The sequence below is a fragment of the Acanthopagrus latus genome, chromosome 14 (assembly GCF_904848185.1).
Source record: "Acanthopagrus latus isolate v.2019 chromosome 14, fAcaLat1.1, whole genome shotgun sequence".
Classification (NCBI taxonomy): Eukaryota; Metazoa; Chordata; class Actinopteri; order Spariformes; family Sparidae; genus Acanthopagrus; species Acanthopagrus latus.
Window position 1 is genome coordinate 1,160,894 of NC_051052.1, and position 20,284 is coordinate 1,181,177.

The window sequence follows — 20,284 nt, forward strand, 5'->3', positions numbered from 1 at the left end:
GACAGCCATTAGGTGATGGGGCTCCACCGTTAGCGTGCTTAACCTCATTTTCTATAGGCCAAGAAACCACTCCAACCACACAGTTCAGTGGAAGGATATTTTCGGTTTGCTCGGTCTTAGGCTCGGGATCGAAGAGGCGAGAGAGGACATCAGGCTTGATGTTTCGGGATCCCGGCCTGTAAGACAAAGTGAAAGAGAACCGGTTAAAGAACAAAGCCCACCTGGCCTGGCGAGAGTTTAGTCTTTTAGCTTTACAAATGAATTCAAGATTCTTATGATCCGTCCAGACAATGAAAGGTTGTTCGGCCCCCTCTAACCAGTGTCGCCATTCTTCCAACGCGACTTTGACTGCCAGAAGCTCACGATTGCCGACGTCATAGTTCCTTTCAGCTTGAGACAGCCGCCTTGACAGGAACGCGCAGGGATGCATCTTGCCGTCCTTCTCCGACCTCTGAGATAGTACCGCTCCTATCCCATCGTTTGAAGCATCCACCTCCACCACGAATTGTCGCTGCGGATCTGGCAGGGTGAGAATGGGCGCTGTGGTGAAACGTCGTTTGAGCTCTTGGAACGCCTTTTCAGCCTCGGGGTTCCAATGAAAAGAGACCTGGGTGGAAGTAAGAGCATGGAGAGGAGCAGCTGTAGCGCTGAAGCCCCTGACAAATCGCCTATAAAAGTTCGCAAATCCGAGGAATTGCTGAACCTTCTTGCGACTGTCTGGAGTGGGCCAATTGGCCACCGCGCTTACTTTAGCCGGATCCATCTGTACTCGCCCAGGGGCTACAATGAAACCCAGGAATGAGACAGTGTCGGCATGAAACATACTTTTTTCAGCTTTGACATACAGGTGATGGTCAAGGAGTCTTTTTAACACTTGATTTACGTGATCTTGGTGTGAGGCAAGGTTGGGAGAGTAGATTAAGATATCGTCTAAGTAAACGTACACAAATTGATCCAGGAAATCTCTCAGCACATCGTTGATCATGGCCTGAAACACTGCAGGAGCATTAGTAAGTCCAAAAGGCATGACACAGTACTCATAGTGACCACTGGGGGTGTTGAAACCGGTTTTCCACTCATCACCCTCTCTGATGCGAACTAAGTGGTAGGCATTTCTTAAGTCAAGCTTGGTGAACACTTTTGCCTGCTGTAGTTGGTCAAACACCGATGTCATCAGAGGTAGTGGGTACCGGTTCTTGATGGTGATATCGTTTAACGGACTGTAGTCAATGCATGGTCGAAGGGATCCATCTTTTTTCTCCACAAAGAAGAAACCGGCTCCGGCCGGAGATGACGAGGGGCGGATTAATCCTGCTTTCTGGGAGGCAGAGATGTAATCGTTCATAGCCTGACGTTCAGGTCCGGAGATGGAGTAGAGACGCCCCTTCGGAATGGTGGATCCAGGAATCAAGTCTATGGTGCAGTCGTAAGGGCGATGAGGAGGAAGAGACAGTGCTTTAGTTTTGTTAAATACTTCTTTCAGATGGTGGTAACAGGACAGAACTGAAGTCAGGTCCGGATATTCTGGGTCTGTGACAGAAGCAGCAGAAAACAGGTTTATTTCAGCTACTGGGTCAGGATAGCAGTGATTAGCACATTCTTCTCCCCATTCTTTAATTTGCCCGTTCTTCCAGTTGATGTGGGGATTGTGGAGGAAAAGCCATGGTTGTCCCAGAATCAGAGTGTGGGATGAGGATGTGAAAAGGTGAAATTGTATTCTTTCTTGATGATTCCCTATATTTAGTTGAACCGGTTTGCTTATATGGGTTATTACAAAAATGTCTGTCCTGTTTAGGGAGCGGGCTCGGATTGGTCTTTTTAAGCTCTCAAAGTCAATTTGTAATTTACGAGCCAGATTCCAGTCCATAAGACTTTCGTCTGCTCCCGACTCTACCATCGCCTCCAGTTCGTGTTGTGAGTTTAACTTTACTTTGGTGAGCACCCGAACAGCGGTCTTGGAGACCTGATTTGAACTCACCGAACGATTCTTCTTGACAGGGCAGGAGCTGACGAGATGACCGGCTTCACCACAGTAAAAACACCTTCCTTCCTGGCGTCTGCGTTGACGTTCCTCCGGTGTAAGCCTGGTTCGTCCCAACTGCATGGGTTCCTCGTCGCTTCGGTTTGCGGTGTTTTCTGGCGTCGCTCGTAGCGATGTCGGCCATCTTGATTCCGACATGATGGTAGCTCCCTTGTATTCTCCCCGTCTTACCTCTCGTTGTTTCTGGAGCTGATTCCGGCGATTATCCGTACGGATAGCAAGTGCGATGAGAGCGTCTAGGCTGGAGGGTAGATCCAGGGGCACTAGAAGGTCTTGAATCTCAGTTCTTTCAGAAAGATATCATATAACGCTGTGTTGTTCCAACCACTCTCCGCGGCCAACGTGCGGAAGTGGATTGCGTAATCGCAAAAAGAGTTATTACCTTGCTTTAAGGAGCTGAGTTCTTGGGCTCTCTCTCTGCTTGAACAAACAGGATCAAAAGTTCTCGTTAAAGCAGTCTGAAAACCGGTAACAGTCTCACAAATAGAGGAATTTCTGCTCCATTCGGCCGATGCCCAGGCGTTGGCTCTTCCTGCTAGGTGGGAAATCATAAATGCCACCTTGGCACGTTCGGTCAGGAATGCTTGCGGCATGAATTCAAAATGAATTGAACAATCTATCAAAAAGGTTCGGCAAAGTCCGGGCTCACCGGTGTACTGGGTCGGAGGTGCTAGTTTGCAGGAGGCTCCTCCGGAGTGAGCCGGTACTTCCGGATACGCTGGAGCCAGCGGAGCAGGAGGGGTGGTGCTTGGCCGGCAGACTTGTCCCAGCAGATCTTGTAGCTGTGACGAAATCTGCCCCATGTTGGCTGCCATGGCGGTCTGGAACTCCTCCTGACGACTCAGACGGGCTTCTTGGGTTCGTAATGCTTCTGAGAGTCGCTCTGCCTCCGCTGAGTTCATTTCTGGCCTAAGTATACTGTCAGACTTGGGACAAAGAGAGGACTCAGATGTGGTTTGAGCAGAAGTATAATCAAGGTTTATTTTTCTGTTTTGCAACTCTTCAGAAGAGATGATAAATAAACGGCTATGAAACTCTGAAAAGACAAACAACACGAATAACATAAAACACATGAAATAACAAAAGGTGCTCCCGAAGGAGGAATCTACGCTATTCTTGAAATTCTGTAATATGAAAATTATCAAACGAAAAGTCACTCCGAAGAGGATTACTCGAGGCTATAAAAAAATATTCTACTCTATCATAAAAAGAAACAAACAACTAAGGACGCTCCAGAAGGAGGAAAACAAAACAACAGCTACAAAAGCGAATAAACTGAAACACAAACACCTGACCAGAAAACTCACAAAATCAAAATCACTCTCTCAAGAGGACAAAAGGCAGAAAAATAAAACAAGAGAATACTTAACGTGGCGAGATTAACAAGGCTGTGAGAAAGGGCTTTTGGTATCCGACGAGAAGACGAAATACTTAGGCGACGCAGACAGGGGAAGACAAAGACTTTATACACATGAGGGAGGGAAACACAGGTGCAAACAATCAGGGATTAGGGATGACGTCAGACCGGGAACACAGGAGGAAGGGCACATGATCTGAAACGAGAGGGAAGTTACTTTCAAAATAAGACATGAATTCACAAGACAGATCCCAATGACAAGACAACCTCACCGCGATGTGACACAGCTCACCGCTACTGCTTTTCTAAACACAGACACTCTTGCGCTGGTTTTACCCAGACCACATGCACACTCACAAACACTCCTGCATAAGTTAGTGACAAGTTAGTCACACACAAATTTTCTCAGTACAGTCTCTCAGCTTGGTAGATGCCTCCGCAATAGCGATCCACCCAAGTGTGGCTCCCACTGACATTGTGCTTCTCGCTGACATTGACCCTTCCAGTGCTCAGCTACCTGCCTTTGTTGCTGCCCAACTGTTTGTCTTCATCTCTGCCCAGGTGCTTGGCTCTGTCTCTGCCCAGGGCCCCAGAGCCCAGCCTGCCCAGCACCACAGCTCTGGCGACGGGGGTCCTGGTGAACACCACTCCAGTTCTGGTGTTAGGGGTCCTGGTGTAATGCTACACCAGTTCTCTGAGCCTCTCCTCAGCGAACTGGATGTTCCATCAGACTGAGGTTCCCAGTCCGCAGCCTGGCAGACTTTGATTGTATTTGATTAGGTGTAAACACTTAAACTGGTTAGGATGAGTCCTACTCCCTATGTGGACTCCTTTGCTTTTGCTGCCATGATGACTGCTAAAGTCATTACTGGTCGTGTTTTTGATGAGGATGGGCTGGATTAATTATTCGGGGTCTGAACTTGGTCATTGCAGTCCATGCAGTCGTTGCTTAAATGTTTCAGTCCAGACTGAAAAGGAAGACGGACTGACTAGATGCCATCTCAGCAGCCATGCAGCTAGTGTGGCTAAAAATGATCATTCCATTAAGCAAATACAGAGACATAAAGATACTCATACTGCATGTACTACAGCACTATGTGCAGTATGTTTTCGTTGATTGACAGAAACAGTGTCTCAGCCTATCATACAAATAGAAGGTGGCTACTGCCTGCTCACACTGCCTCAGCTCTACTGCATCCACCATGTTTCTACAATCTGGATTTTCAATGATACACTGAAGAAAGGAAGGGGAGGGAGGGGGATGTGGGAGGGAGTCAGGCTATGCGGGTCGAGGTGAAGCCTGAACAAGTGAGTCTCGAAAGATGGCACGTAACTCTGCTGTCCCGACATTGGTCGGGAGTTGGTTTCACTACTGAGACTCCAGAACAGTGAAGAGTCGTGACTTTGCTCTCACAGACGGCGGTAACAGCTGGCCACCTGATGTAGTGGAGCGAGGTGTTTGCACTGGGGCGTGTGGTCTGACCAGTGTTTGGAGGTAGATGGGTGCAGTGTCGTTGACAGCCTTGAATGCCAGCCTCATTGTCTTGAATCAGATGTGGGATACAGCAGGGAGACAGTGGAGGTCACATGGGAGAATTTGGGAGAATTTGAATACGAGGTGCACTGCAGTGTTCTGGGTAAGCTGCAACGGTTTAGTCGTAGAGGCTGGCAGTCCGGCCGAGATGAAGTTGCAGTAGTCCAGGCGGGATATGACCAGTGCTTGGCCCAGGACTCGCATTACTTCCTTTCTGAGGAAAGACCGGATCGTGCGGATATAGCAGAGGGCAAATGTGCAGGATTAGGCCATAACAGTGATGTTGGGGGTACAGGACAGTCTGTCGTCAAGGATTATTCCCAGGTTCCTCGCAGTCGATGAAGGTAATACTGTGATGACCTCGACAGTGACTGACATGTCAGAGCAGTCTTTCCCCGGGATGAAGAGGAGTTCAGTTTTATGAAAGCTTAGCTTGAGGTGATGCACAGATGTCCGAGTGGAGATGCCTGCCAGACATTCCCAGATGCATGGAATACAATGTTTGAAAGAATCCTTGCTCTCCTACCTCTCAGTTTTGGGATCAATCTGTTATTCAATCCAAACAACAATTTCAAATCCAAAATAAATCCTGAGGACACAGACTGGCCACAGTGAACAATCAAAGAACTGTAGAGCCTGTGATTGGCTCCTGTGAGAACATACTGCATCTCCACAGTCCAGTCTCAGAGTGAGTTAGTATATCAATGTGTTCATTTTGTCTGGTTTAGTTTTGTCATTACAGAGATGAGAACAGCTCTCACTCAGCTGCTCAACAATAGTGCTGACTCATCCATGGCAGTAAAGGACTGCCCTTATTTATTCAGAAGGATGAAATGACATTTTGTGTCGATTCTTTAATCAAACACTTGTCATTATACACTGTCTCAGATGACCTTTGACCTCTTTCTCATAGATTCTGTGAGTGGTTTGGGTCTGACGGTCCCTTCAGTACCTCTGCAAAGGAAGTTATTTTTTCACTAGTTTCCGTTTGTTTGTTGGTTTGTCAGCAAGATTATACAAATACAACTGAACGGATTTCTTCAAACTGTGGATGGAGGAGGTCAAGAATACACCCCACAGGTTTATCTGACATAACTGTGTTGGTGTTGTCCAGGAGTATCGTTGCAACTGACCAATCACATTGTTGTGATGTCATGGGGTCATGCAAAGCTCACTTATTCTTTTCCTTTGCTCAATTTTATGTTGTAGTTTGATTCGGTTTAGGGTACTTAAATTCCGGGTTAGATTGAGGATTACATGGTTTAGGTTCATATATACCCTTCAAAACATGAATCATGTGTTAGGAAGGAAAACCTCTCCCATGTACTTAGGTTTCTAGTCTTTTTCCTGCGTCACAAAACTAAGGCATTACAAAAACATGATTGGTCAGTTACAGTGATGTTCCTGAGGCCACATTAACTACAATGTTGAACAACACCAACATGACAATATCAGATTGTGTTACAAATAAGCCACAGGTGAAATTCTGTTTTAGAGAAAAGAATGCTAGACAGTTTGTTACTCAAGATCTCAACTTTGAGGGAATATATGGTCATAGTATGTATATTGTTTTTAAATGGAAGAAACATACATTACCAGTGTTACCAGCACATGGTCACACACTCATTCACTGATCGCCATACTCAACAGTTTTCCTCCTGAACTTCCTCAGAACAATCCTGGTCACATCTTAACTTCAGTAGGAGACTATATCGTGTTTGGTTGTGTTTTCAGTGGAGACTCATTAATCACTTGAGGAACTGCAGCCTAACATGTGTGCAGTTTTCAATGCAAGACTGGTTCAACAAGCAGAGGGACAGAGAACAGCCCTGGGTGTTCAGGTCCCAGCTGACTCAAAGTGTAAACTGTACTTACACTCTGCTCTTGTGGGAAAATGCACAGTGGACATTAATCCTATGCACAGTGATTGCTGCAGTCATGCCTGTAAGCTAACCGCACATCGACTGGACTTTTCTCTGAACCAACACATAGAGGAAGTGTGAGGGATTCAAAGAAGAGTTTCCCACATCTTCTTTCCCTACCTCTCTCTATACAGTGGACAGCTAATTGATTTTTAGCTCAATATGTTTTTCTCCTCAGTGTTCATTGGAGCAGGGTCAGAGCTGTGCTCAGTAATGAGGCCAATGAAGCTGACTCACCTCTATTCATATGCTGGTCCTCAGTACCTGCTTTTACAGGGACCCACATATAACACTAATAATCAGAATAATAGCCCAATTAGAAAAATAAAAATGCCTCATCTAACCATTCACATAAACTCTTCAATAGGAAAATATGAACCAGATAAGCCCTTAATTCAATATTATTGGATAGAAACGGTCAGTCCGATTCAGTGTTGCTTCTGGGAGGGACAGACACCTGGTAGCAGCAAAACAGAGCTGGTCTGTGACTGAAACAACATTTTTGTTGGAGATCTGAAAAGATTTAAGGATTGTTGAACACGGACGCTGGAAAGACTTTGAAAAGAGAAACAAAGCTGGAATGAACCAAACCAGACACACCGATATTGTCCGCAGGACATGATGTGGGTCCATCTTGAAAACAGTAAAAACGGGAGGCTGGATTAATGAATTGTGTTTTCTCAATAAGGTTTTTTTGAGATTTTGTACAGATTTGACAATTCACTGCCGGCAGAACCACTTTGTGCATGTCAGAAATGTTCTATTGTGATGAAATGCTTTGGGGAATGTAAACATATTAGATCTGGAACAGGATTCTGTGAACTTATATAGCATGAGGGGTTTTGAACTTGCACCAGCCTTTTTCCACATTTTATCCATATAGCTGAGAGTGAAATAAAAAATCACCCCAAACATATTTTACAACGTATATTTTGATGCTCATATCAGATACATAGTATATGTATTACATATTATACATATATTGATACATTTAACCCATTAACCCTGCTCAACAAGTGAGCTTCTCAAAAATATTATGGCTCATAAAACGGTTGAGAAACGAGTGTTGGAGTGATGGAGTCATTTTTGTGATCATGTTTTCTCGGGAAGTGGGAAATGACTTCAGTTGGTATTCATGATAACTATGTTTCCAGCCTACTGTTTCCCAGAATTAAACCCTCCTATGCATTAATAACACAACCTTTTTGGCCTTAATGATTGTTTATACAAAATGTCTACATTTAGATAAATTCCTAACAGAATCTGGTTTCTGGGGCGGCTGTAGCTCAGCGGGTAGAGCAGGTCGACTAGTGATCGAAAGGTCGCTAGTTTAAATCCCGGCACCGGGCAGGGCTGAGCTGCATGTCGAAGTGTCCTTGAGCAAGATACTGAACCCCACATTGCTCACTAGTGAGGGCCCTGTGATGAGCTGGCGACTTATCCAGGGAGTACCCTGCCCTCGCCCTGAGACAAGGCTGGGATTGGCTCCAGCAGCAACACCCCGTGACCCCATGGAAAGGGATAAGCGGTTACGGACAATGACATGACATGACATGACAATCTGGTTTCTACTACATTGATTTAGCCTATTTGTAAGTAATTATCACCTCACGCATGTTTAGAAGACCAGGGGGAAAAAAGGTCTCCGTATTGCCCAGAGAGAGAGATCTATAGAGAAGTAATTAACAACAGTAAAAAAGTACAAAAGAAATATATAAAAAGAGGAAAAAGTTCAAAAGTGAGCGAGAGCTGATGTAACGGGCTGCCACTCACATGGTGCCATCTTAGCTATATTGAATACAGAATAGCATTTTTTGGACGATGCCTTTCTATCAGAGAACATTGTTTAAACAGAACTAGTAGAAAATGCATGTCATAGTTATGTCTGGACAACTCTTACTTTCCTGTCCTACCCTGTTCCAGGCATTTGGCCAGGCCTACTCCACCCAGCGTAAGGTGGCAGAAGATGGGGAGACCAATGAAGAGACACTGCTGCAGGAGTCTGCATCCAAGGAGGCCTACTACATGGGTCGCCTCCTGGAGCTTCAGTCGGAGCTGAAGCACAGCCGGGCATCTACATCTAACGCTCAGGCTGACAACGAACACCTGAGCACAGTGCTGCAGGAGTTGAGGGAGGTACAGTACAGAGTTAGGGATTTCATATCATATATTATATCATATCATATATCAGTTTGTATAATATATCATATATCATTTGTCAAATCATATTATGTAACATTAATGTTATCCTAAAAATCAAAAGAGATACTCAGAGTTTTAGCTGACCACATGGTCGCTTCAGGAAGAGCATTGTTATGGGTATGTCCATCGTCAGTCTCTGTCAGGTAAAATACACTTACATGCAGATTAAAGGCATTTTCTTGGGTTATCTCAATTTTACACATGCTGCTCCAGCTTTGATCTGTTGAACTGTCTCAGCAGAGTAATGAGATGTTGGAGCTGCAGCGCAGCCGGATGCGGGAGGAGATCAGGGAGTACAAGTTTCGAGAGTCGCGGCTGCTCCAGGACTATACGGAGCTGGAGGAGGAGAACATCTCTCTGCAGAAACTGGTGTCAACACTCAAACAGAATCAGGTAAACATGATTCACTCATACATTGTTCCCTTATTGGCTTTAGTCAAAAGCATGTTACTCTACATATGAGACATTTATACATATCCATAAGACCAACTGAATTCAAGTTGCACAGTTTTATTTTTGCCACACATACAAGTTGTCATAGATCTACTCATGTTGTTTTCTATGTAATCATTTCCTGTGATGGCATGCACCTACAGCGTGTGTCTGTGTGTTTGAATCAGGTCGAGCTCTCACCAAATTCAGCACTCAGCAGACACTCTGGTTCTCCCTCCTCTTTTCCCCTCTCCTGTCTGTAATGTTACATTCATGAAATAAAGTACACTTCCCCTCCAGTTCCAGTCAGCAGTCAACACTGAATTACAAAATCACATACAATGGAGGATGGTCACCTCTGTGGATCACTGCTGCTGTCAGCATAAACAACATGCCTTTTTTACCCTTGAAGTTGTGACTCAGAGTGTTTATTCCTCTAGAAGATCTAGCTCTGCCCTCCTCCAACCATCTCTACTCCGTGTAGCAATTTGTAAATTAATCTATCTTTTGCTCTACTCCTGGTGTAGGTGGAGTATGAAGGCCTGAAGCATGAGATCAAGGTCCTGGAGGAAGAGACAGAGCTCCTCAACAGTCAGCTACAGGACGCGCTGCGTTTGAAGGACATCTCAGATGGCCAGCTGGAGGAGGCGCTGGAATCTCTGAAGAGTGAGCGTGAGCAGAAAAAACACCTCCGCAGGGAGCTGGTCCAGCACCTCAGCATGTGTGATGTGGCCTACACCGGCAGTGCCCACCTGACATTCACCTCTGCACCACCCAGTGGAAATGCCACTCCAACTACTCTGCTCTCCCCAAATGCAGAAGAGCCGACAAGGTGGATATTGCATACACATGAAACCAATATGGAAAGAAAATGTCCACCCATTCTCTTACAAATACATTTATAACTTAATAATTGCCTCTGAGCATTTGTTTTGGAGGTTTTCCAGAAAAGTAGGATCTTCTGGATGGTTGGACATGTAGTTCATGGGACTTCATCACCAGATATTCAACCTAACAGCCAGGATAAATCTGCACTGTGTGGGTTTCTGTGAAACACGAATATGTTGAAACTATTTTCAACTTTATTATTTTGCAACGTTATATTACTTTTGGTTCAATTTTCAATTTTATGTTCTGACAGTGCTGAGGTTATATCCTTGTTAGGTTTAGGCACAACTTGTTTATAGTTAGGTTTAGGGAAAGATCCTGGTTTGGCTAAGAATACCTAGTTTTGTTGCCGAAAGCACCACTGGATAAGAGCTGATATCTCATCCAAAATATCTGGTTTTGCTGCTTAAAGTGGGCTGGTACTGACCGATACATGGGCTGTACAAACACTGACTGTATTTTTACATTGTTGTTACTCAGAGATGAGCAGCAGCTACCCAAACAGACACACAGGCTGTGGGCATCAAAAGAGCCCTCTCCACAGATCATCACAAAGGTCTATGGTACTTTTAACGTCGTGTAATGTGAATGTGATTTGACGTGAAAAAAAAAAGTTCATCTGACGCATTTGAACATATCCATGATATGCAGAGATGTCAGGGTGGCAGACGCCCCACTGACCAGATGGTCAAAACCTCCTTTGTTCTCTCTGTTCTCCACCTCTTCATCCATCGGGCTACTTGCCCTGTTTGCTCTTCAGAGCTCTGCTTTCACTGTGTCTTGCCCCCAGCTCATCTCCTGGATTATTCTGGCCCCAGCAGCTGCTGAGAGCTGCCAACTGCAGTTCCAGCAGTCCCAAAGAACTTCTCCCCACAGAAGCAGCAACGCGAGGTCCTGCTTCTATTCTAACTCAGTTAGCACTGGCAGTTGTTAACCCAAATTCCCTATTTAATTTTGCGTAAAGGCACAAAAATGTGTTCATCCATCTCTCCATCATTTCCTACTTTCTTAACATGCATGTGGCTCTCACTTCGGATGGCAGAGTTTAGATAGATAGATAGATAGATAGATAGATAGATAGATAGATAGATAGATAGATAGATAGATAGATAGATAGATAGATATACTTTATTAATCCCAAGCTGGGAAATTTTGGCGTAGCAGCAGCATTTACATACATAAAAGATATAAGCAACACACTGAAATAAAAAGAAGAAATAACATATTAATTACAGTATAAAATGCAATGTACAAATATACACAGTATAGATAATGTATAAAAAGAGGTAGTTATTATAGTGCAAAAAATAAAATAAAATATAAGGTGCAGTGAAACAGATAAATAATCAGCAGTGGACCGGTGGGCATAAGAAAAACAGATAAAGTGTGCATGTACTGTATTAGATGACCAGATTATATAACTATTATTGTACAGTTTGATGGCATGTAGCAGGAAAGAAAAACAGAAAAAAACAGATAAAGTGCGTATGGACTGTATGGAAAGACCAGATTATTTAACTATTGTTATAAAGTCTGATGGCATGTGGCAGGAAAGATTTCCTGTATCTGTCCTTTCGACAGCGGAGCTGGAGCAGCCTGTGAGAGAAGGTGCTCCGCTGTCTGTCCACTGTATGATGGAGAGGGTGCTGATCATTGTCCATGATGGAAAGTAACACATTCAGCATTCTCCTTTCCACCACGGTCTCAAAAGTGTCCAGCCTGAGACCGAGCACAGAGCCAGCCTTCCTGATGATTTTGTCAAGTCTGTTGGTGTCGCTGGCTCTGATGCTACTGCCCCAACAAACGGCAGCAAAGAAAATGGTGCTGGCAACAACAGACTGGTAGAAGATCTCCAACATCTTGCTGCACACGTTGAAGGATCTCAGCTTCCTCAGGAAATAGAGTCTGCTCATCCCCTTCTTGTAAACAGCCTCCGTATTTGACTTCCAGTCCAGTCTGTTGTCGATCACAACTCCCAGGTATTTGTAGTCCTCCACCTCTTCCACCACCTCCCCCCTGATCCGCAGTGGCTGTGAAGGCATCTTCTTCCTCCTGAAGTCGATCACCATCTCTCTGGTCTTGTTGACGTTCAGCCTCAGGTGATTCTGTTTGGACCACTCCACAAAGTTGTCTACCAGTGTCCTGTACTCACCCTCCTCTCCGTCTCTTATACACCCTACAACAGCTGAGTCATCAGAAAACTTCTGGAGATGACATGACTCAGAGTTGTACTGAAAGTCAGTGGTGTATACGGTGAAGAGAAAAGGAGAAAGCACAGTTCCCTGTGGAGCTCCTATATCACTGACCACCACATCAGACAGGACACTGCCCAGACGGACAAACTGTGGCCTGCCTGTCAGGTAATCAGTAATCCAGGAGATCACTGTGTCGTTAACACCAATCCCCCGCAGCTTCTCACCCAGCAGCAGTGGCTGAATGGTGTTGAAAGCACTGGAGAAATCAAAAAAAGTGATCCTCACAGTGCTTCCTCCACCATCCAAATGCATGTGGGCTCGTTGCAGCAGGTAAATGACAGCATCGTCGACACCTAAATGGGGCTGATAGGCAAACTGTAAAGGGTCCAAAAACATCCTCACCTGTGGCCTCAGCTGGGCTAAGACCAGTCTCTCCAGGACTTTCATCACATGAGATGTGAGGGCGACTGGTCTGTAGTCTGCCGGGTCGGATGGCCTCCACTTCTTGGGGACTGGAACCAGGCAGGATGTCTTCCACAGCGTCGGGACTTTCTCCTGACTCAGGCTCAAGTTGTAAAGATGTCCCAGTACAGGAGACAGCTGGCTGGCACAGGTCTTCAGGATCCTGGGTGTGATGCCATCAGGGCCTGCAGCCTTTCGCTGGTGTAATCTCTCCAGCTGCCTCTTTACCTGGCCTGTAGTCACTGTTGGGTGGGGGTTGATGGGGATGTCATCAGTTGAGGAGGTGGTGGAGATGGAGGGGGGACAGATGGAGAGGTGTTGTAGAGGAGAACAGTGCTGGGGGGAGGGTCGGGCCATTTGGGACAACATGGGTGTGTGGGGGGCTGGAGGTGTTGAAGGGGGGCTGGCCGGAGGAGAGCTAAACCTGTTAAAAAAGTGGTTGAACTGGTTTGCTCTATCCAGGCTCCCAGACGTCTGCTTGTCTCTCCCCTTCATCCCTGTGATGTTCTTCATTCCAGTCCACACGTCTCTCACGTTGTTCTGTTGGAGTTTGGCCTCCAGCTTCCTCCTGTAGCTGTCTTTGCATGTCCTCAGGGTGTCCCTGAGTTCATGCTGCACTCTCCTCAGCTCCTCTCTGTCTCCCGACCTGAAACCTGAGACCTCTTCTTCTTGTTGAGAAGTGTCTTCAGGTCCCTAGTAATCCACGGCTTATTGTTGGAGAAGCAGTGCACAGTCCGGGCTGGTACGGTGGTGTCCTCACAGAATCTGATGTACTCTTAATTTAAATAACACAAAAAAGCTGATCATTATAAAACTACAGTAACTGTGTTCATAATAAAGGAACATGTCACCCAGTGCAATAATGTTACTCAATCATGAGTTGAAAATTGGCACAGATTTTTACAATATATCTGGCTGCTGATACACACACAATACATGTTGTATATAGTCATGTTGGTTTGGCTCTGCACACTGATCCTTATCCTGGATTAGCAAAACAGAACCATAATAACCTTCAACCATGCTTTAGATGCCAGGAGCAGGTTTAGGATTGTAGATGAACAGATGAAATATGTTGACAGTAACATTACACACATTACATATCTTACAAAATAAATCTTTTGCTCTTTCCATTTTTATTGCAGTTTTTAGGAGATAGGTAAGAAGTTGTGTGTGTTCCTTTTCTCTGTTTATTGAGCTGATTATGAATCTCTCTAATTTTCTTTACTTGCCATGTGGGAAGCAAAATGGCTCTCCTGGACTTGAAAGATAATGTACTGTACTCTGATCTCTCAGGTGTAACGGCCATCTCCAGTCTGGGACTGGAGCAGGGACAGCAGCAGGGTCAGGGCCCAGGGCTAATGGAGAGTACCGAGGACCTGCTCGGAAAGGTGAAGGGACAGTGACAGCAGACCTCTTCAGTGAGATGAACCTGACGGAGATCCAGAAGCTCAAACAGCAGCTGATGACAGTAAGACTGCTCTCTGAGCAACCATATACTCATTTTTCACTAAAAGAAAGTATTATCAAGCATGAAGGACTTTGTTCAAAATGGGAGCATTATGAACGTGTTAAATGGAACAAACAGCAGTGATGAGAGCTTGGTTTCTCAGCACTTTCCTTTCCCTAGTTTTAATCTTATCTTCTCAGCACTGCTTGGTAACTCCTCATCCTGCTCAACTCACCTCACTTGTGTGTGCAACAGGATTCCACTCTGGGTTCAGTCATTTTCTTACTTTATATACTTCCATTGGGCCACGTACTAAGGAAAATGTTCTGTGCCTCATCTCTTTCACCCCTGCATAACTGTTTAACTGAAATCAGAGTGGATGCAGCAAAACTATTTCCGGCTGAACAATAACAAAACACGTTTGTTTCCAATCGGTCTCTACTGCGAAGCTAAGGTGCTGAGACATGGCTATCTCTACATCTTAGAATTAATTTTAAAATATTATTACTTACTTTTAAAGAGGAACCCACTTCTTTCTGTTTCCAGGTCTAATTTTGTGACCAAATGGGGTCAAACTTATTGTAGTGACTTAAACAAACAAAGAAGTTGCTGAGAGAGAGACTGAGGTTGGGCCTGAGTGTCTGACGCGCTTCCTAAAAGAATTCACTGCTGTTTGAGAATAAGTTTTAACGTTTTATAAACGAAAAATGATGATCAAGTCATGATAAAATGCACAAACTCAAAATCAAAGTAATCGCAGCGTTCAAAGACAAATAGTGGTCAACAAAAATATGGTGACCCAGCTTCCCCTCTCTCTCTGACAATGAGAAATGAACAGGTGCATAAATTAACTAATAATCCCACTCATATCCATGTGACCCACTGTCGCCAACTCAGTATGACCACATAATAAAATATCATAACCAAAACAAACACCAGAGATAACAATATCCCTTCACCTTGTGACTAATAGAAAAATCACCTACCAATTCATTCATGGCTCCTACATTTATTTTGCCTCCGTCCTCAAACTCTGAAGTGCACTTCCACTTTTACAACATTTAAAAAATTATTTATTTTCGGTTGGCAATTTGCAACCGAGTCACCAGAGGAAATGTAGGCAACATTTGTCTCTGCAAACCATGGATATATTGAATTGTAACATTTTTTTTTTATAATGCAACTTGATGTTTCTCTAGATTTGATTTTCCATTTTATGTTGACACAAACAACAGCTGCAAATAGTTCTCTTAAAAAATATGTAGTGGTGTTGAGTTTTCCCCATTCACCCCCACAGAAGTGCAAACGCATTCTTCAGCTTTGGTCACTGGCATGGTAGCCCTCTCTTGTAGTTCAAACTTCACTGTTAAAGTCAGTTCATAAACATGTAATATGAATGTACTGTACAAATGTCAATATGGTATGTATGACAGGTACAGATATGAATGAATCTGTGGTTTGTGGACTGCCAACTTAAAATTAAGTATGACTATTTTATTTTACTATTTCTGACAACTGAACTTCATTCTTATAATGTAGCACATTCGTATATTGGTAAAGTGTGTATCTGTAATTCAGTTTTTGTTACCTTTTTTATTTTATAGTGTGAAATCATTACATTATGAAGTTAAATTGTTTTAATAATAATAATAATAATAATAATAATAATAATAATAACAATAATGACATGTTTTGGCTGTGATGGAAAGATGCAGCAGTTTTGTTCCTTACTTTCAGTGTCTGCTGGGTTCATAATCCAGCATCAGCCTCTCTCAGACCAAGACTTTTGAATAATTTACAGTAATGCTGCCATGCTGTCATACAGTATCCCCACCGCTGAGCCCTCTGTCTCTCACCTTCTCCCTTTGTCTCCTCCTCCCACACACAGACACACTCTCTCCATACAGTTTTCTCTCATATACGTTCTCAAGCTCTCAACGCCTTTTTCAAACTTAACAACCAATTACTTGGTGTATGAAATCATGCTCGGATCAACACAGAGCTGTTCATATTCACACATCCATGTGTGTGCACATCTGCTTCAGTTCCTGTAGGTGTAATCCCATCCATCCATCCAGCCTCTCTGATAGGCTGGGCTACAGGAAGAGCTTATTTATATCTCAGCTGACACACTACACTATCGACCGCTCTCCACTGGATGGGTGGGTTTCATGCCTCTCATCTAGGTTGCTCTTATTAAATGTTAATGAATCCACTTTTGTGCTACAGCATTGTTTCTTTACACCCAATAGTATCGAAGTATTTAATAAGAAAGGTGTTATTACAGTTATATAGTCTATTGTACTGGATAATTATTTGTTTTCTATATTGTAGAATTGAGTTTAAAAGATCTCAGATAGATGGTTGTGGAGATGCACGTACACTTCAGAGATAGAGTTTGAACAAATCATGCAGGGCATTAACACCATGTGTCTTTCTTTCTTTTTTAACATTAGGTTTTTGGTCTTTGTTGACAGCAGACAGTCCTCACAGATAACACACACAGTGTGGGAGAAGTCTTGTAGGTTCATGTCTTGTATTAGACAAACTTGGGATCTTGTCGCTGCTCTGTGCGTTTGGTTTCCTTCGCAGTGGCCTCTGAAAGCATGAAGAAGCAGATTTTTTTTTCTTTCAAAAGTTCATTACATTATTACAGGGTTATTGCAGAAATTAATAAAGGCGCCCTGTGGAGTGTTCTTGTATACAAACACAGTTATCTTTACCCCACTGAAACACTGTATCTCTGAAGCCTAACAAACATGCTGATTGCATTTCTTTATTTATAAAAGGTTAGCCAGTCAATTTTGAAATTTGAATATTTTGAAACCTTCCTACTATATATCCAGTTATGCCTCAGCATGTGTCTTGGCACCTTACTGCCACCAACAGTTAATAAGTGTTATTGCATGAAATTGAGGATCATTATAATATTGTGATAGACATACAGTCATGAGGTAAATAGCTGGGCTTCTACTATAGCTTTGCTTTTGCTTTAATTTTCCAGTAAACATAATCATCACTGCATTTAGCAGGAATGTGATGACTTTAATCACAATCCAATGTGCTTATATGTGGGTCCCTGTCAGGCTGTTGATGTATTTGATACAGACCCAGGACCAGATTTCAACATTTGACTATTGTGATAGGTGTGTTGGGGATAGTCACTTGGGTAGCCAGATGACTAATTTCCAGTTATTTGAACACTGCTTTTGCAAGAACAACCAATCAGAGGATTCAAGCTTAGCAGACATTGATTTTTACCCTTGATATTTGACCTAAAGTCTAAATTTAAAGGTTTTGTGTTTAAAATGTTTTTTAAAGATGTCTGGGACCATACAGTATTGTACTTTTCCCTCATCTTGCTGTTGCCTCTTGCAGGTTGAACGTGAGAAAGTATCGCTGATGACTAGCTTGCAGGAGTCCCAGACTCAGCTCCAACACACCCAGGGGGCCCTAACAGAGCAGCATGAGAAGACCCTCCGCCTTAGCCAAAAAGTCATTGCCCTCCGACGCCTGCACCGCAGGGCCCACCTCAACCAGGAAGCCCATACCAGTGCCACATCTCAGCTCCACCATGAAGCCCTGATGGAGCTGGCTGCGGATGAGGAGGAGGCTTATGATGAAGGAATAACTGAGGAGGATAAGAGTGAGATACTGAACAAAAGTCAGGTATTTTCATACCAGACACCAGGGCTAGAAATCCTGCAATGCAAGTACCGTGTGGCTGTGACAGAGGTGGTGGAGCTCAAAGCAGAGGTGAAGGCTTTGCATGACAGACTGGCTCAGTTTGCAGAGGGAGCTGTGGGGGAGAAGCCAAGGCGGAACATTCAGCTCCAGAAGCTGGAAAGGCAGGCTGCCTCATTGGAGAAGAGCTGCCGGGAGGAACGGGAGAAGGTAACTGTGTCATACTGACTGTGTCTGATTGTATTGAATGAGTGACAGTTATAGAAATAAAGGGTTTCCTCTTCTTTGCTTTTTTAGATCTGTAGCCTGGAGTTGGAGTTGCAGACAGCTCAGACAGCAGCCAATGAGAGCCAGGGGGCTTTAAATGCTGCTCAGGATGAGTTGGTGACACTGAGCGAGGAGCTTGCCCAGCTGTACCACCACGTCTGTCTGTGCAACAATGAGACGCCCAACCGTGTCATGTTGGACTACTACAGGTCTGACTGCTATTTCATTAGTAGGACACAGACACAGTCAAAAGGTTGAATGAGTGGTCTCAAAGTTACAGGGATTGACATCCGTTTTTCTGTGCATTCATTACAGTGGGGACCTCTTCAGCAGGCTAAGCTTATTGTGTAGGGCATTCTCCTTTATCTGTTCTGCTGGAAATTTCTTGAGTACAGAAACCTTTTGTTACAGCTCTAAGCAACTGTCCCAGTCAAATTCCTTGTCCTCAGTCTGCCAGAGTGGTAAGACTTGAAGACCCTCGTACAGGGAAGGTCACAAGGTATTCTCAGTTGATCCTTGTTTTGGTCAGGTGACTTCCTCCTTGCCAGAGATGAGTCATCCAGTGTTTCAAACAATTTCCAAAGCCAGTGGTCTGTCTGCCATATATATATATATATACTTACATACAGGTGATTGTTGTTGCACCATGTGATGAAGCTCTCTATCAGTCCTCAGTAATAATAGTCTCTAAGTGAAGACAGCATGTTTTTACTGGAAAGAACCATGCCAATATATTGAGAACTTATATTTTACAAACACACTTGATACATTTCATTAAATTCCTTCAGTGTCTTCCCTTCATGTATGAGGCTGGACAGATTTTAAGGCAAACAACATGCCATGCTGTGGTTGATCTGAAACCGTAATGTAGGATTTAGTCTGGAGTTATGGAGGAAAAGGAAAATATTAAACCATTTATTTCAGATAATAAAATATGATTGCAGGCAATCATTATTTGTATTAACACTTTGATAACAAAACAGTCACAACACTCATTACAGGTTGCTGGAATAAGTAGAGATGGTTGGTTAGTGAATTTCTGCTACAGATATGCACTAACATAATGTATTTATTTTTGTTTTCCAGACAAGGCAGAGGGCTCAGGGGCCTCAGTGCCAGTCTTAAAGCCATGTCTTCAGACAACAGCAAAGTTCTCCTCACACCACGCCTTGCCAGGCGGCTGGCCGCTGTCGCTTCGACAACCTCAACTCCTGCAGAGTCACGGAGTCCCTCAGAGTCCCCATCCAAGGAGCCTTTATCTGGGGAGCGTGGGAGAGAGGAGAAGGAGGGGGACAGGGAAGGCCTCCAGTTACCATCGGATCACAGCCTGCCTCCCTGCACACCTCCGACCCGCTCACCCAGCATCAGTGCCTCTTCATCATCATCGTCCTCATCATCGCCTGCCCTGGAACCAGCTGGTGAGCTGCGCAGGGAGCCCATGAACATCTACAACCTCAACGCCATCATCAGAGAACAGGTAGAGCACAGCTGTGTCTTATCGCTCCCTCCTTCCTGTTCATAGATAGATAGATAGATAGATAGATAGATAGATAGATAGATAGATAGATAGATAGATAGATAGATAACTTTATTAATCCCAGAGGGGAAATTGTGTCATCAGCAGCTGGTACATTCAAGTACAGTTCAATACAATAAAAATATAAGGGAAAAATACAGAGCCAATAAGAAGCAATATAGTACTATATACATTATACAAAAAACAGTAAAGTGCTATATACAGTAAAATGCATAAGTAATTATAAAATGCTGAGGTATTGTGGAGTAAAGGTAAGTGAACCATAAGGTGCAAGAGAATAATGCACAGTTTTATCTAGATTATTAATATTTAA

At 43.9% G+C, this 20,284-nt stretch overlaps 1 protein-coding gene across 8 annotated transcripts in view; it reads left to right on the forward strand.

Moving 5' to 3' along the window:
- LOC119032792 (protein bicaudal D homolog 1-like) overlaps positions 1-20,284 on the forward strand; it is a 58,268-nt gene that overhangs the window by 21,176 nt on the left and 16,808 nt on the right. For 5 of the 8 annotated variants that reach the window (XM_037122331.1, XM_037122330.1, XM_037122337.1 and 2 more), the window contains exons 2-8: positions 8,778-8,990; positions 9,294-9,449; positions 10,016-10,320; positions 14,330-14,504; positions 17,862-18,377; positions 18,465-18,643; positions 19,521-19,911. In XM_037122331.1, the coding sequence (XP_036978226.1) occupies positions 8,778-8,990; positions 9,294-9,449; positions 10,016-10,320; positions 14,330-14,504; positions 17,862-18,377; positions 18,465-18,643; positions 19,521-19,911 (1,935 nt within the window). The remainder of the gene's footprint in view (positions 1-8,777; positions 8,991-9,293; positions 9,450-10,015; positions 10,321-14,329; positions 14,505-17,861; positions 18,378-18,464; positions 18,644-19,520; positions 19,912-20,284) is intronic. The other 3 variants (XM_037122332.1, XM_037122335.1, XM_037122338.1) reach the window with 1 other exon arrangement.